Source organism: Symphodus melops (assembly GCF_947650265.1).
Source record: "Symphodus melops genome assembly, chromosome: 1".
NCBI classification, from domain to species: domain Eukaryota; kingdom Metazoa; phylum Chordata; class Actinopteri; order Labriformes; family Labridae; genus Symphodus; species Symphodus melops.
In genome coordinates, this window is record NC_136691.1 from 5901960 (window position 1) to 5918615 (window position 16656).

At 40.0% G+C, this 16656-nt stretch overlaps 1 protein-coding gene across 3 annotated transcripts in view; it reads right to left on the bottom strand.

Moving 5' to 3' along the window:
* lama2 (laminin, alpha 2) overlaps window positions 1–16656 on the bottom strand; it is a 178323-nt gene that overhangs the window by 18204 nt on the left and 143463 nt on the right. For 2 of the 3 annotated variants that reach the window (XM_079344161.1, XM_079344160.1), the window contains exons 42-57: window positions 14457–14573; window positions 14008–14171; window positions 13424–13562; window positions 11681–11783; window positions 11211–11327; window positions 10061–10243; window positions 8891–9045; window positions 8374–8517; window positions 6091–6224; window positions 4022–4181; window positions 3797–3921; window positions 3408–3570; window positions 3032–3176; window positions 2738–2876; window positions 1440–1560; window positions 308–463 (exon numbers count right to left, since the gene is read on the bottom strand). In XM_079344161.1, coding sequence (XP_079200287.1) covers window positions 308–463; window positions 1440–1560; window positions 2738–2876; window positions 3032–3176; window positions 3408–3570; window positions 3797–3921; window positions 4022–4181; window positions 6091–6224; window positions 8374–8517; window positions 8891–9045; window positions 10061–10243; window positions 11211–11327; window positions 11681–11783; window positions 13424–13562; window positions 14008–14171; window positions 14457–14573 — 2265 coding nt within the window. Of the gene's footprint in view, window positions 1–307; window positions 464–1439; window positions 1561–2289; window positions 2302–2737; window positions 2877–3031; window positions 3177–3407; window positions 3571–3796; window positions 3922–4021; window positions 4182–6090; window positions 6225–8373; window positions 8518–8890; window positions 9046–10060; window positions 10244–11210; window positions 11328–11680; window positions 11784–13423; window positions 13563–14007; window positions 14172–14456; window positions 14574–16656 lie in introns of all 3 variants that reach the window. The other variant, XM_079344159.1, reaches the window with a different exon arrangement.

Sequence of the window (16656 nt, forward strand, 5' to 3'; positions counted from 1 at the left end):
GATTCAGAAAAAGAGAGAATATGGGTGGTTTGTTTTTAACAGTCCCTAAGTTTGCTTTAAATAGTTAAATCCTCTTACTTTTTTTATTATGGATTTCTTACACCAGATCTATCTAGGTCAATATGGTTATTGAGTGATTATAGGAGATCTACTGACATGTTCTAATATCTCTGCTGCTGTGATATTCACATATAGACCACGTACACAGAACAGCTAAAGAGTGGAGTAAAAACTCTGGGTTGTTAAAATAGTGCACAACTAACGCAGGTTGTTTCAGCTTCAATAAAGAAATTCAATCGGTGTGAACCTGCTGGCTGATTGGTGAAGCCCCGCCCACTGCCAGCAGTATAGTTCCAGTGTCGGTGAGAGTGCTGAATGACAGGCTGATCTCTGTGCCGACGGCCAGCGACAATCCACCCAGCTCCATGAATCCAGGCTTTGAGAAACTCACTGTGTGAAGGTTCTAGAAAACACGGATTACAAGAAAACATTTTATGTCAACTTAAGTCAGACTGAAATTAATAATTATAATAGAAACATTTCCGAGACCTGGTTCCCTTTGAGGTTTTAGTCACGTCAAGGTTTTACTGTTGAAAATCCTCCAAGACTCATGTTTTACAACTTTCTCTATTAAATGGGCCATCATCGACTTCTCATTACTTTTAGTGTCACTGTTAAAGAGGAAATAGTCACACATACACGCACGCCACAAGAACTCATAAAGACCCTCAGACTTATACAATTATCGGATCTATGATGGGAGGAGTGAACGACACTGATGTGAATCAACCAAGATGAAAACTCTCCTGAAAACTCAAATGTAAATTCAATGCATGTGTACTTTTTTTACTTTTACACTTTTTTAGTGTTTTTTAAGTGTTTGTTCGGGGGGACATGTCATCTTTGAGAAACTTAGATCATGAAGATGTGTTTTGTAAAACAGCATGTTTAGAAAAGAAGCAAGGTCTTGTTTTGTGACCATCAGTGGAGCACTTAAGAGAGACACTTGAATTGGAGAAGAATGAGATGCAGGGTTATAAATTAAAGGAAAGAAAGGATGAATCCGTTTAGATTCCAAATCTGAGAGATGAACAAAATCATTTTCCACATGCAAATTCATTAAACTTTCAATCAGGATATTGCCTTGTCCTCTAAACATTCCCACACACACACAATGAGTCTCGTAAACAGCAGAATGTAACACTGATAGGAGACAATCTGAATAGAAGGTGCTTTGACCATCGAAAGTTGACAAAGCTTTGTTAACTTTACAACTTCTTTACAACTTCTTTAAAATACAAACTTCCAGAAACATACATCGCTTGATTTAATTGACAAATGCAAACTTACAAGTCATATCTCTGTAACATAATCTGAGCATTTAAAGACTTGTAATATGTTGCAGAGATCTAAAGCTAGAGCTAAGCGGACACTCTTACCTCTACATTACATCCTTTAGTGACCCCAGTATAATCTGAACTGCTGAGGAGATTATAGGGAGTCCTGGAGACTTCAATGTCTCGCAGACAGCCAGCGTATCGCTTAAGAATGACCTCCGGCCTGGAAAGAAATTAGAACCGTTTCAGAGATTAAGCTGAAGATATTTGAAACTCAATGGAATGTGCAGTCTCTCAGCGGCGTAGTGTAATTTGAGCAAAAATTGGATTACTGCAGCAGTGAAGCTATTGCATCATGTAACCAGAAGCACAGTGACGACCGGACGTCAACAACAAGAGAAAAATGTGAATATGCCGTTTGTCCATGTTGTCCATTTTAATGAAGTTGCTTTCATTTCACAAATTGGTTTTTTTTTTTGGAAAGGAAGGAAAAATATTCCATCCTCAGTTCAAACCAGACCTCACACTGAACATTTCATTAGCAGAGTAATGTCCTTTTGTAATTGTTTTTCAGTAAATTACAACTTCATTTTTTCAGCTCAGCAAAAACTGTCGCTCGCAGTTAAACAGAAATTGGTAGAAACACTAAGATCTGCATCGGATACATAATTTGAATATACTTATGGCAACGATGCCTGTAAGGCAGAAATTCCAGCCCAAATGCTGCTGAACAGACAAACGTCAAATTCAGATTAATAAAGGACAGAGGGAAGTGATTTTACAGCCGCTGTGTGGAGGAGCCGATGCCTTCAGGGGCCAACACAGAGACACACAAACAAACGGTGACTGCGGGCTATGCAGCAACATCAGCAACGCTAGCCTCATGCATTGAGCAATACACAATAAAAGTGACTCTCTGTCTGCTAATGGAATGTGTTCGTTCATCATTTACCTGGCTGTCATGCTGTGAAAACAAAACATGACATTAAATCATTAGCACAGCTCACAAACAGATTCCACTGATGACATCTGAACTAGTCAACATCCTACTCAACCTTTTAGCACGTGGACGGTTTAATGGTTGACTTCATGATGTGAAAACTGTTACGATTGGTTGTGAAGAGGCCTGTTATACTTTGTCAAAAGCTGAATTGGAAAAGAATAACTGCCACTGCGATTTTCACGGCACCTTCGTGTCAAAATGTGACAACAATTACACTTTTATTTTTAAGATCCTGAAAAAAAAAAATCACCTAAATATTCAACAAACAACCGTGATAAATAATGCATCAAAACAAGACGGCCTGTCTCAATAATATCATACATGTAATACATAAATTCATATGCATCATTTCAGTGTGTCTGATGGTGTGTAAACATGAGTGTGTGTGTCTCTGTACCTGTAGTTTCCAATGGTAGGCAGCCCTCCAAAGTAAATCTTCTGATGTTCTCTGAGGTTCAGGCCGGTCGCTGAACCCTGAGACGTGGTGATAATCTTCTCCTCAGCACTGCTGTCAATGTCCACTACAGTCACCGTGGCTTTATAACAAGTAAGGGAGACATCAATAACAACACCAAAGCAAAAGAAGGGGATTTTTCATTGTCATGTTTTTTTTGGTATATTGTATTGCCTCCAATCTGTAGTGCAGTGTTTGAAAAATGTAAACTGTTGTCGCTGTTAAAGATATGTGTACCTTGTTTCTTGTTCCGGGACATGGTAAGGGATTTCCAGCGTCCATCATTGTGGCGATTAACTGACACGGTGCTGCCGACTCCTGACCCGAGATCAAAGTTGACCTTCACTTTACCCTCTGACAACTCCAGGGACATGAAGTCCTTCTGCAGGGACAGCCACACAAAGACACTTTTACATTCCAACAGGTTAACAAGTTTTTATAATCTGCAGGTTATGTTTGATTATCATCAAATCTGTATGTGTGGATTACTTTCATGTTGCTGTAAATATGACTCTTATACGTTCAAATAAATATCTGTAACCAAGTATTCACAATGTACATAAACAGTCAGTCAGTCCTGTTGACATTATTGGTTGTCATTTTGCACACGTACCATATCTTCAGTAGCCAAGTACATGAGCAGGGCCTCAGAGGAGAACGTACGGAACTTAAAGGTCACCGTGGAAATGTTAGGGTTCCATCTTGTGGGTCGTCCCACCGCAGCATAGCCTTCACCATCCAGCTGAACTGTTCCCTCATGGTCTGATCGCTGTGGGCTAAAAATAAAAATAACAGACGGAAAGATGAAAGATGAAGTAGTGGAGTCTTGACTGCTGAAGAAAACTCAAGATCTGCAAGAACACTGAGAGAACAGGGTTGTTCTTCAATCCGTGACTTTCTCTTTTATCAGATATCGTAAAAATGTTTGAGATCTATGACAACAGAAGTGAACAAGTTATTACATCTAGTGAAAAATGTGAAGCGTTGTTGTTGTTTGGATACCTGACTACACATCCTTTACAGTCTCCCTGTCTTTCTCTGTAGTTCCACAGGCCAATGGGTTTACCATCCAAGAAGGTCTCCCCCATGCAGCCTGTGAACGTGTTTGACCTCACTGCATCAGCTTTCTGCAACCGGTAGAGAGAAAAACAAGTTAGGAGAAAAAATCCATAAAAAAAACAGACAGCTTCTTGATGTTTTCACATGAAGACAAAGACAGAGAAATACCTTGACAGTGCCAAGTATCCCTCCCACAAACAGGTAGGCGTTCTGGTCCACGTCCAGGATGGTGAAGGCTGTGGGCGAGTTAGCACTGGCTGGAGTTGGCATCATACCCGCCATGGGTCCTTCCAGAGGATAAACTGATATAGTGCCATTCAACCCATTACTGGAGACAGGAGGGAGGGGGAAAGAGAGCATGGGTATGATGTCAGTTTCTCTGTTTCTGTGTCTCCTGGAAGACACTTGTGAGTAAAGATCTTGGAATCCCTTTTTATTAAGTCTCGGTGCTAAAAATGAAGGATCGTTAAGGCACAGTGGAACCAGTTTGCAGCAGTGGAACCCCTGTGCTGTGCTGTGAAATTAATCTCCCACCTCGGAGTTTGTTTTCAGAGCAGAAACAGTGTTTCTGTGTCGTGTAGAGGAACATTTATAAGACTTACAGCCAGTGTGATCCAATTGGCAAACACATTGGGGAAATCTCTTGGATAGTAATACATGGTGCAGGCGGGACGTCTGTGAGGTGTGAAAGGGTCTGGGGTTGGACGGTCTGTATTAAGCCTGTACACTTCAGCTGGATCTGCTAGATTACACTGAATCTTAGTAATGATGTGCCACAGGCTGTCAGGGCTGCAAACTCTTGATTTCCCGAGAGAAACCTGCACAGTGTGAATGAAATGATGTCCTCTGGTTGTTAGCTTGTTTTTTTTTGTTTTGGTTGTGGTTACATTATTAGGTAAAGAAACAGTAAGGGTCAGATGAAAACATTCCCTTTATCACACATTTGATGTTGGACATCAGCTTCTTATGCTCCAACGTGACGATATGCGATGATCTGTTTTACAGCAATGCCATCTTATTGCTTAAGTGTGTAACAATTCTCTATGTTAAGGCAACTTTTCTGGATCTCGGTTTTGTCTCTTCTCATCAGGATAAATGTGTTGTTTCAAGACAATATGGTGGCCTACAGTGGCCAAAAGATCATAACATATTGCTGACTAAAAACTACACTAAAGCTAGAGCAAAAAAAGAAATGGATCAGATCTGGAAACACTAGGCAGCTCGGGAGTCTAAGCTAACTGTTGTTAGCCCTGCAACGAGTAGGACTATTAGCTGTCTCTGTCCAGTGTGCAATGCATCGAATGATCGTCAGGGTTTTACCTCTGTAACTATTTCTAGACGTTTTGTCTTTTCATTATGAACTGCCCCACAACAGAAAATGCAATCAGAGCAGTAGTTTCTTGTTGGATGTGTCATCTGTGTTTGCGCAATTAATATCTGCCTTATGTTTTTCTGTCCAGCACTTCTTTTTGTTTTTCTGTATTTCCTGCAGCATGTTTCTTTTTTTTTGCACTGGGTATGTGTTGCTGCATTTGGTTTGGATTTCAGTATGTGTTTTCAAAATTTCTTTGCATCATTTCTCATTCTTTTCTCCCCACATTTCTCCAACTGAAAACCTTTACAGCTGTTTTGCACGTTTTTTATCATCTTTTTTATGCCACCATGACTTATAGGAAACACAGAGGACAAAGAGGGAAGTGTTATGCAAAAGCCACTCTGAAGTATCAACATTATAATCAAAGGTTAAATGTTAGGGCTGGACTGCTTTAAATGTCTTTCATTCAATCACGTTTTCATTCCAATAGATCATTTTGTCTTGACTAAAAAGTTGACACAGATCGATAATAGGGTTCTTAAATACTGCGTATCATCTTGCTAATGAGCTGCTGATGTTTATCACAGAGTGAGACACAAATATACAATAATTACTTTTTATTTCCATGCAAGCTAACTATCTGTTTACTCTTCAATGAATCGTTTCTGCGACGTCGTCTCTCACATTGAAAGTTCAATCTGTGGGTTGATGTTTGTGTATTCATATGAATGAATACCTCATTATATTGTAAATGCATCAGCCATGCTCTTCATTGTGCTTCTCCACATCCCTGATTCTCCAAGGTGAAATGTACATTCTGTCAATTTGTTGTATTGAAGCTTCAAAAATACAGCGTGTTCTGTATATGCACAAGAGAAACAAAGTGCGTGTGTGTGTGTGTGTGTGTGCATAGAGTCCTCACCGAGACGCCTCTATTCTGTGCCAGCTTCCATCATGGATGGTGTGATGAGGATATTCGACCCTCCCCACACCCGAACCCACATCCCAAAGGAAATTCACCTTCCCCTTACGCATCTCCAGTGCCAGGAAATCAACCTGAGATACACAAAAGACACATACTGAATAGATTGTATAGAAAGTGTTTTTTTCAAATATGTGTGTCAAAATAGGATTCTTCTGATGAATGCCAAATAGGCGAAAGGAAAGAGAAAAAGCAAGAGAAATATCATATGAATATGATTGAAATTTGCTGTGCTATATCTAGGTAACTGTAATCCAGAATTTTGTAGCTGAAGTGACGAGACTGCAGAAAAAAAGAGAGGTGGTTTAAATGTCTATGTTCTGTTTTCTGTGTAAATGTTTTAAATGGACATTCCACCTTTTCCCCCCTTATGATACAGGAAACACGAGTTTTGCACATTTGGTGCTGCTACAAAGGAGGACGAATAATTTAAGCAAAATCTACATTCATTCACCTTACAGAGAATTTATCATGCAGGGGATAGTGAATGTTGAACAGTGGAGAAACATCCCACCAAGCTCCGGTCTATTGTGGGGGCTGAACTTTCCTCCATCTGTCTCTGCAAGTGGATTGTCACTGTGTTTAGATTAATGGTCATGAGTTACTTATGTATGAGCCCAAAATGATTGATAAGAGAATTTTGATCACATTCTGTCTGATCAGATGCTGTATCTGCGCGTGCGCGCACACACACACACACACACACACACACACACACACACACACACACACATAGAATTATTATTCATATAGTATTATGCACAATTAGAGATTATTAGAAAGTCCCGTTTGAAAACACAAACGACACACTAGTACACATAGGGACACACACACTTATCTCTGGAGTGTCTCCAGGGTAATGGCGATTATTCATTAGCACAGATCACAAGGCAGCATCGTTATTATTCAACTAGCATTACACACTATTAGTGAGATGTGGATGAGGATCACACACACACACACGAATAGAGCATAACTATTCACACTGAATTCCTCACTATTAGAGATTATCAGTGAGAAAGACAGAAAGACACACACACACACACACACACACACACACACACACACACACATGCATGTATGAGTGTTCAAGACTCAACAGTCAGATGAAGCAGAGCTGTGATTTCTCCAGGGAAATCAGGCTAAAGCTGATAGCAACATGAACTTGTTGTTGATTGCTGCTGCTTCTTAAGACACACACACACACACACACACACACACACACACACACACACACACACACACACACACACACACACACACCCACAAACACACACACCCACGTATATCCACTCTGAGGGCTTATCAGTGGTACCTTTAACCAGCTCTGTGCTGTTTGTCGGGGCGTTGGTGAGTAAGTGCCAAAAAGAATTAATTATTCTCCCTATTAGACGAATCACTCGGGGAGTGTGTGTAGGCTGTGTGTGGACGAGGAAGACGAACATGGCTGTGTGTTTCTCTCTGTTTATGTATTCTTTTGTTTGTGCGTGTGTGGGTGGGTGTGTGTGTATTCGCTCTGGGAACATGGGCATTTTTAAGTATGATGAATGCCTTACAATATACAGCGGCATAACATTCTATTAAATATGATGAATGCTTTAATATGAAACATTTAAGAAATATTACACTGTGGGCTGGATCCTCACTTTAGTTTGCAATCATCCCAGAACCATACAAATACAAAGTTTGACCCTCCCAAACAAGAGACACACATTATTTACCAGAATATATTTAATGAGTGTTAATGTAGAGCAATACATTGATCTTTTGAAAGAGGAAATGCAGATGATAAGATGTGTACAAGAAGACATTCATCTTGTAGAGATAATGAAAAATGTCCAGATAGATAGATAGATAGATTGATACTTTATTGATCCCGAGGGAAATTCAAGCCACACATTAATTGACCTATTTACTTGAGTGTCTCCTGACAGTCCTGTCCTGGGACGTCAAAAAGCCTCCATGACCCCGATGAAGGCCACAAGTCGAACTAATGGTAAACAGACCTGAGCCTGTATTGCACTTTTCTAGTCATCTGACTACTTGAAGCGTTGCTTTTACACCGCATGTGACCCCGCATACATGTTTGTTATGTTTTCTTTCCGCAGCGTAGAGCTTCATGTTGTGTGAACAAAACTGATCGTTTTGTTTCACATCAATTTCTAAAGACTGTGATTTTTATCTGTTGTACAATTCATACTGCAGGTGGAGGAGCTGACTTACATATTTGGCTGATCCGAGGTAGAAGAGCAGGTTATCAGGTGTGGTGGTTTTTACGTGAAGGATGATGGTGTTGTATCGGCCTTTCCTGATGTCGGGGCGGTAACTACGGAGACAGTCGCCCCCTGATGACACTGAAACTTTGATCTAAAAGAAAAAGAGAAAAAAATTAAAGATGATTTTAAATGTCTTCTCTTGACGTTTCTTTTACCCTTCTTTGGGTAATGTCTTCTTTGAATTGTTGCGGAAAAATAAATATAAATGAATGTGCCTTTCCTCAAACCTGCTGTGACCTTCAAAATGTTCAAAATTAAAAACAGTTCTTCAAGGAAGATTTTTTGATTAGTGATTATACTGATGTACTATAATGAAAAATAGAAACTTTTGAAAGATAAGAAGAATAAGTTTACACTGCTACGGTACATAAGTTCACAGATATCAATGAACTCAGAGTGAAAGGTGTCATTTTTCAAACTCTCCGTAAACACCATCAGGCTGGCAGTGTATTGAATAAACTCACTGAGTTGGCTTGTTTCCTGGCTTGGTTGATCAGTTCTTTTATTTGTGAGATGTTTCTCCTCAAGTTGTCCTGCAGCTTTTTGATTGGCTGCAGCTTCTCCAGCAGCCTGTCAGCTTCATCCTCTAAATCTTTCACTTTAGCTCCTGCTGCATGGACTGAGGAGAGAGTCAGAGTACAGTGGGGATGAAGAACTGCACACTGGTTGTAATCATAAAAACACCATTCAGAAGCTGTCGAAAAGCTAGGAAAGCATGGAGGGCGTTTACAGAGTGAGGAAAGGATGACAAGTGATGGGAACTACAGAAATCAGCAATATTACTCAAAGCGAGAGGAGAAATACAGAGGTAGAGTGATGAAGATGGAGAAGCCAGTGAGATAAACAATTAGTGTGTCTCAGCATTCTAAAGATGTTTTTCTGTACAACTTTCTACAATATACTTTAAAGAAAGGACGAGAGAAAGAGAGGAAAAGAAGAAAAAGAGAGCATTCATGCTCGGTCAGAGAAGAGCGGACAGGAAAGAAACTTTTATTAGAAGCAACAGCGCCTTAATGGAAAGCTATTAAAAAGAGCTATGAAATTAAAGGGTGGTGCTCCAATACTTTTGTTGAAATATGAACGTTTTGGCATAGCAGTAAAAGTGTATGATGAAGCATGTCAAAAGGAAGTATGGGGGGGTATGGTATTGGTGCACCACTTTTAATAATGCTTAATAATAAGGGAAGTGAAATATACATACTGATGGCTGTGGGGATTGGAGAAAAGAGAAACAGGGAGAAAAATATCAGGGTTAGCTTAAATTGACTTTAAGGTCATTACACATTATCACCAGTAAGTCACAAGTTCAAACTAAGAAGTAATATTTTTGGATCCAAGAAAACTTTCGACAGATTCAAAGTTAAGTAATGACCTTGAATTTGAATCGACAATCATTCGATGATTAGGTTAAGTAAGTACAGAAAAACAGGGGAAAAAAACAACAACTGGTTTTAACATGGTGCAACAACAGCTCTAAGAAAGATTGTTTTCAGGATGAATATTTAAAAAGCTCATCAAAAATATCGATATCTATGTTGATGTAACCTTACCTAAAACATCCACAACACTAGATGTAACCACTGCTGCTGTTACTACTTGAATAGACTATGTCAGTAACCAGTAAAGGTCTTTACTGTTTTTCTCGGGGTCCTGAATCATCGTGTTGGCTGCGTTGACGGTGTCCTCCAGCTCGCTGTAGTTCCTCTGCAGACCGTGGAGCTGCAGGCTCAGATCTCCAAGGCGCTCCAGGACGTCTATGGCCGTGTCATTGGCTTCTCCTGCCACCGCTTTTGTGGCCGCTAGCTTAGCTGCTGTGTCTGCCAAAAAATAAAACAGGAACACAAGTTTAGCACATCAAGTAGATGTCCAGGATTTGTAAATTTGGACCAATCCATGTATGTTTTGATGTAGTTTAAGATATACAGCGTTCGGGTGTGATGTTACTTCTTTCCTGGTGCGCTAGGACCCCGGAGCATATGGGGCTCGCTTTCCTCCAGCTGCTTTGGCTCACATGAAGCTATTTCAGTTTTTCGATCCAAACATTTTTACCCATTTTTACATGCGATGTGCACCGCGATCGCTTGGTGAGACAGAGATGTGCAGTTCAGTATCACGGGCGTGAAAACATATTACTGCCTCTGTAAAGTTAAATAAAGCTTAGAAGTGGTCAACTCCTGTTATTTTTAACATGCTAAATGAATACAGTGACTTTCCTTAATCTACCAGCACTAGATCGTTTTAAAGGATTGATCTATTATTTACACAGTGTGGTAAATAATGATATCAAGCTGACAAACTTCAGAACTACTCACATCAGAACCGAGTACTGAGTCCTGCCACTGGACTTTTTCTCACCTCATATCACAGAATATATTCCGACAGATGGCTGGCCAGGAACCAAACTTTATTCTCCGCTGTGGATCACTCAGTCTCCAAAAAGTGACCCGCACATTAGGTTATTTTAAACCCACTCACAGGGATCGGAATTGAAATTTAACATGCTGTCTTAACCTCTAGGTCACCCATTTACAATTTGTAGTTTCCACACTTCACAGTTTCTGAAGTATTCATCCAAACACAACCATGTGGATCACTGTGGTTCAACAGGCTCACGATCACAGCAGCAGTGCTGTTTCTTCACATCTGTATGAATCTGACATGTGTCAAGTTGGGATTTCCAGAGCGACTGACCTCTATCAGCACAGTGATATTGATCCGCTCTCTTTTTATCCCTCTCCTACGCACACACACGCTCATACACGCTGTGTGTTTGTGCAGTCATACCGCTGGGAATAGCGTTGAGCGTTGCCATGGTTCCATTGACGGCTTTCAGCAGGTCTTTGGTTTTGTCTCTCGCTGCTTTAACTCTGCCCTTCAGCCCGGCCACACTATCTGCGTTCTCTGTACACACACAAGAACACACACAAGAACACACACAAAGACAGGAAAGATTAATCTACAGATTGAATGATTGAAGTCAGGGCTGTCCACCTCAAACACACACTTTCTTCCTCTCCTTCACCTGGGGAGGAATGAAGTAAGGAAGTAATGGATTACGATTAACATTGACAGAAATTAAAAAGTGTCCATTGTTTCCTCAGACACTACTAGTTAGATCTTTTCACAGGATAAAGGTCGTTCTACAACAACAGCTAGTCTAACTTTATAGCATAACTGTCCTTTGCATAAAATGTAAAACAGGTTTTACATTGCTCTTTTTCATATATGCTGCACAAAGAGACACGCACACCGACCTTTGACATCGTTCTCAAGTTTTTTAGCTTGGTTTAGCAGTTTGTGACTCTTCTGCAGGGCACCCTGAGCTGCTTCCTTTATTGGCACCTCTGGACCTAAAGCCTAAACACATGTAAACAGAAATCAACAGAGTAACACCCATGAACTGATGTGTGGAGCTGTTGAGGCTTCCAGAAGAACTGAGATCCCACACATGAAGTGAAAAGAGACAGAGAGAAGATATGCAGTCGTGTGCATATTACCTTTCTGCAAGATCAAAGTACCTCCACTTAGCATTGCTCAATGATATTTTTAGAAAGGCACTCAGCAGCGTTTAATCCTTCACACATTCATTTTCCACCATGAACACTTTTTCTCTGATTCTTTGACTCTCTTTTTGAAACTTTCCTCTTTGTCTCCTCTAACCTTGCTCTTTCCCAAAGAAAAAGAAAGATGGACAAAAGGCACATAATCTGAAAATGCAAACAAGGTGAATGAGTCAATAAGAATTTTATGTTAGGGAGGTGTGAATGGCACAAAAAAAAAATGGCACAAAGAAAGGACAAAAACTGAAAAGGGAGAGGGAAGGGAATGTTGCGGAGTTAAGTGTAAAAAAAAATTAAATCAAAGACAAGGGTCGTAAGTCATAACACTGACAAAAGCAAAGGAATTGAGAAATCAAAGAGAAGAAAAAAGTGTGAAGCAGGTTCAAGAAAAGGGGATAGGAAAAAAATGAATATAAATTAAGAAATGGAAAAGGAGAGTGAGGAAAAGGTAGATTTCAGGTGTGTGTGGTCATGATAATGAAAAAAGAAATAGAGAGGAAAAAAGGAAGGCGAGGGAACAGACACTGCTTTGATCTCCCTACCACGACTAATGGAGAGCCCAGGCTTACATTACTGTTACTGCATGACAGACACACAAACACAAATAAACACACACACATGCTTGGGTTTCACATTGTGGGTCTGGATACTTTAAACATTAGTGTTTGTTATTTACAGTATGTTGGCAGTACATGATGGTTCAGCTCGTGATGGAGGAGGGTTGCTGTTTATAATCATGCAGAATATTGTAAAACATGGAAGAGTAGAGTTAATGGAGTCGGGATGTTTTTCGTGTAATGACTTTTAAATATTAGAAATGTTGGGATACAGCTGCTCTGAACACAAGTCAGGAATTGATACTCTAAAGTTTTGTCGGGTTGTGTGTTTGTGTTTGACTTTGTATTGCCGATTTTACCATTAGGCACATTCAGACCATTGCCTTGGGCCTTCGAGGGGCCTTGATGAATAGTCGATATACTGTACTGTAGGTGTGCATAGAATGTGAGGTACACATGTACTTTAAATGTTAATAAGGTGCCCAGAGTGCAAAATCCTCAAAATAGAATTTGATATCACAACAGAAAGGAGGATATGTAGTTTATTTGTAGCCAAGTTACACCTGGCCTAAAGACCCAGTATGCTATAAAGATGCGGTGACGGTGGTGTTACTCATCTGAGCGGTGATGAGCCAGTAATACTGTGTGTGTGTGTGTGTGTGTGTGTATGTGTGTCTGTGTGTGAGAGTGTGTGTGAGTGAGTATATTTATGTCCTGAATAAATCACATGTGATGATGTCCTGTAGATATTTGGCTTTGTTCGCTGAAAGAGTCTTTCAAATGTTTTAGCTACGATTGTTTCAAGTAAAATGGGGAAAGCTCTCCTATTGGTCTTTACCAGGGTCCTCCAAATTACCAAGTGTGCACGATGTGTACGTACCAGCGCCAGAGCCTCACTTGCTCTCTGTTTGGCAGCCTTTGCCTCTTTCTCCGCTGCGTCCACATTAGCTTTAATATTGCTGTAGGCCTTGAAGGCAGCTGTTGCATTGAAGGACAGATTTTTTGCTTCAGCCAAAATGCTGTAGGGAGAAAAAAGGACAAAAGAAGGACATTTTTTAGTTATTTTTGAAACTTTTTCTTTATCAAGCACACATTCAAAGAGTTGAAGTTCTCAAATGGGAGCAGCCAGTTTCTCTGGTGAAAGTAGGATCTCAATCGGAGAAACTGACTGCATATTCAGTAACAATGCAAATACTTAAACATTTAAATTAATTACAACAATACAGTAGAATTGTTCTTGAAAAGGAGCCCATGTGGCTAAACCTGTACATTTCATTTAATGCACTGTCCCTTTAACCTAAAAAAAACTGGTGTGCTTTGTCACATGATAAAGAAAAAAACATGACAATGTCACTCACATAACTGATTCATTGCTTGTAAAGATCATTACTACTCTGCTAGTTTCAGCCTCAAATGGATGGTGTGAATATTTCAATATGCGACCAGATCCCTGTTTATATTTACCCATCCAAAATGGCAGCAGATTCGTTTAGCTGCCGGGCGTGTTCCTCTGCATCTTGGACATGATTGGCCAGGCTGCCGTCACTTAAACCGTCAGTGAGGCGACTGACTTTATCATCCAGCTGTTGGTGAAGAGGACCCAGCTCCTTTCCCATCCCCTCCAGGTCCTACACAAGGAACATGGCTCAGTTTGTAGGGTGATGTGGAGTTCAGATATAAACACTCGGAGCGACACATCCCACAGGTGCAGCTCATAAGAAGAGAAAAGAGAATCGATCTGTCTCTCATACAAGACACAGTGATGTGTACGGTAACCCGAATGTCCTCATTAACAATAAGGAAGCTTATATTTGTCTAGCCAACGGCTTCAAAGTTGACCTCAGGCCACAGTGCAACAAAGTTTTACAGACTAACAAGGATTCTGCAGGCTTCCACTAGCCTGACTTCAGTACCTCGAGCTCCTTGTTGATGTTGTCAGAAAGCTGGTTTGCTTCATCCAGCAGCCGTTCTCCTTCTGCCAGAACATCCTGTGCCTCCTGTTTCACTGTGCTCACTGCAGAGCGCTTCCTCTGGACAAAAAAAAAAAAAAACAGCCAACAGGATGAGCAACTAACAAGTGTTTCCAATTATCAACCTGCTGATTATTTGTCAGACCAATCGTTTCATCTTAGGGTCAATAAAATGTCACGTACTAATTGAACATTTAATTAAAATCTCTTAAAGCTCAACATCATGTCTGTAAATTCATATTTAGTCTAAAGAACAACTAAGTTTGATGATTTATTGGGTGAAAAAAAAAAGAGTCCTTAGAGTTGTCACTGAACTCAGTCAATCTGCATTTTCTTTTGCGGCCTCAAATACATAAAACAAATTGAGGATTTTGATTGATCTGGCCACTTAGTTTCAAGTTTTTTTGAAAGGATCTCAGTTGTTTATGTAATTGATTATAAGTGTTTGTTGTTTGTTTAAAAGTGCTTGTCACCTCGACAAGCATAATAAATGCGGCAAACCTTAATGTCTCTTTGAGAATAGAATACATCTTTGACTGAATAAAAGCAGTTAGAAGAGCAGCAGGGGATGAAGATTTGATTAAATAACGTGTGACCTTAGTGTGACCCCAGAGTGGTGAGTGTGTGAATGTTACTTTGTTTACTGCATAAAGCTTCTCTTTACAGAAGAGCAATAAGCTGCAGGGTCAGAGAAAGACAAAGTGAGAACGGAGAGAAAGAAAGATAGACAGAGCGCTGCGTGTGATCACTGCAGAACGCTCCCTCTAGGACATAAAGAATAATCTTCCCGATAAATGCTTGTTGTTTTGCTCTGATACGAGCCGGTGCTGCCTTTAAGCGTCTTCTTGATGATGAATTATGTGCATAAAACACTTCAGACATGGATACATGGTTGGATGCTCACTTCTTTGTTATTCTTTTTAATTATTTTTTTTTAACCTCAGGACTGTTTCCTTTTATCAGAGGAAAAGCCCAAAAGATTACATAGTTTATGCATACAATCAAATAGAGAGCGAGAGAGATCAAGACACTAAGTAAACCAGCTCTTAACAGGAGAGAGAGTGTGTGTTTGGTTTGGCTTCTTACTCCCTGAAACAGACGGAGATTATTGTATGGCTATTTACTTAACACTTACCACTTTGGCTTTCACTTTTTCTGTTCCACATCCAACTCCTCCATGTGTCGGGGACGCTGTACATTCACTATATGTAAATCAATTTCACCCATCATGCATTAAACTCCCTAGAGTGCATGTGAAGGCAAAGTGCAAATGAGGCTGGTGAAACATTCTTTACAACCAACCATGGGCTCGGCTGCTGTTTAAAATGACTCACACTGGCTAATTTGTGAACGTCTGTAAGTAGTTTTTTTTTCTTAGAGAGCCCATACCCAACACCTACGTCAACCAATTATTGCCAATAAAACAGCTACTGTATTTTTTAATCAGTGTCTTCTGTCTTTAAAAACTATAACAGGAAGGAAAACGGACAATGAGGACGTAAAAGTGACTCTTTTTGACTCAGACAAAGTTGCTGAAACATTTGTTAATAAATGATAAATATGAACCCTGAATTTGTTACAAAACTGAGCGCAAACATTTCAATAGGTGAGAAGTGAAGAAACAATGGTAATGCAGGGCTAATTTTACATTAAACAGATGACTCCGTACCCGGGGGCTTGCAAAGTTTTTTGGTTTCTGTTTGAAGTATGTTTGGAGTCTGAGCTGGATTGATCAATTACTTATCATCAGGCAGTTTGTGCATGCAGGAAAAACCATCGGTGTGGACAGTAAAGCTCATCCATGCTAATGACAAACCCGCTCTTAACGATGGTATTGTATTTGTCTTCATACACAGATACTGTTTCTGCATACAAATGCAGCCAACCTTACATTACAGATCAAACGTTTTCACATGGTCAAAGAACTGTCTGACGCCACCACAGCCAATCAGCATTTAGATCCACTAATTGCATGAAATGCTACAGAAATCATCTATCCGACGTCAATTCAACAAACAAGTATTTTAGAAGTTGTCTCCTTCTCCTCACTGACCTGACAAAACTTGATTTTGTACTTTTCACAAATCTGCATCATGATGTCGTATTGCCACTTTAGACACTTTTTTGTTTTTAAAGATGTATT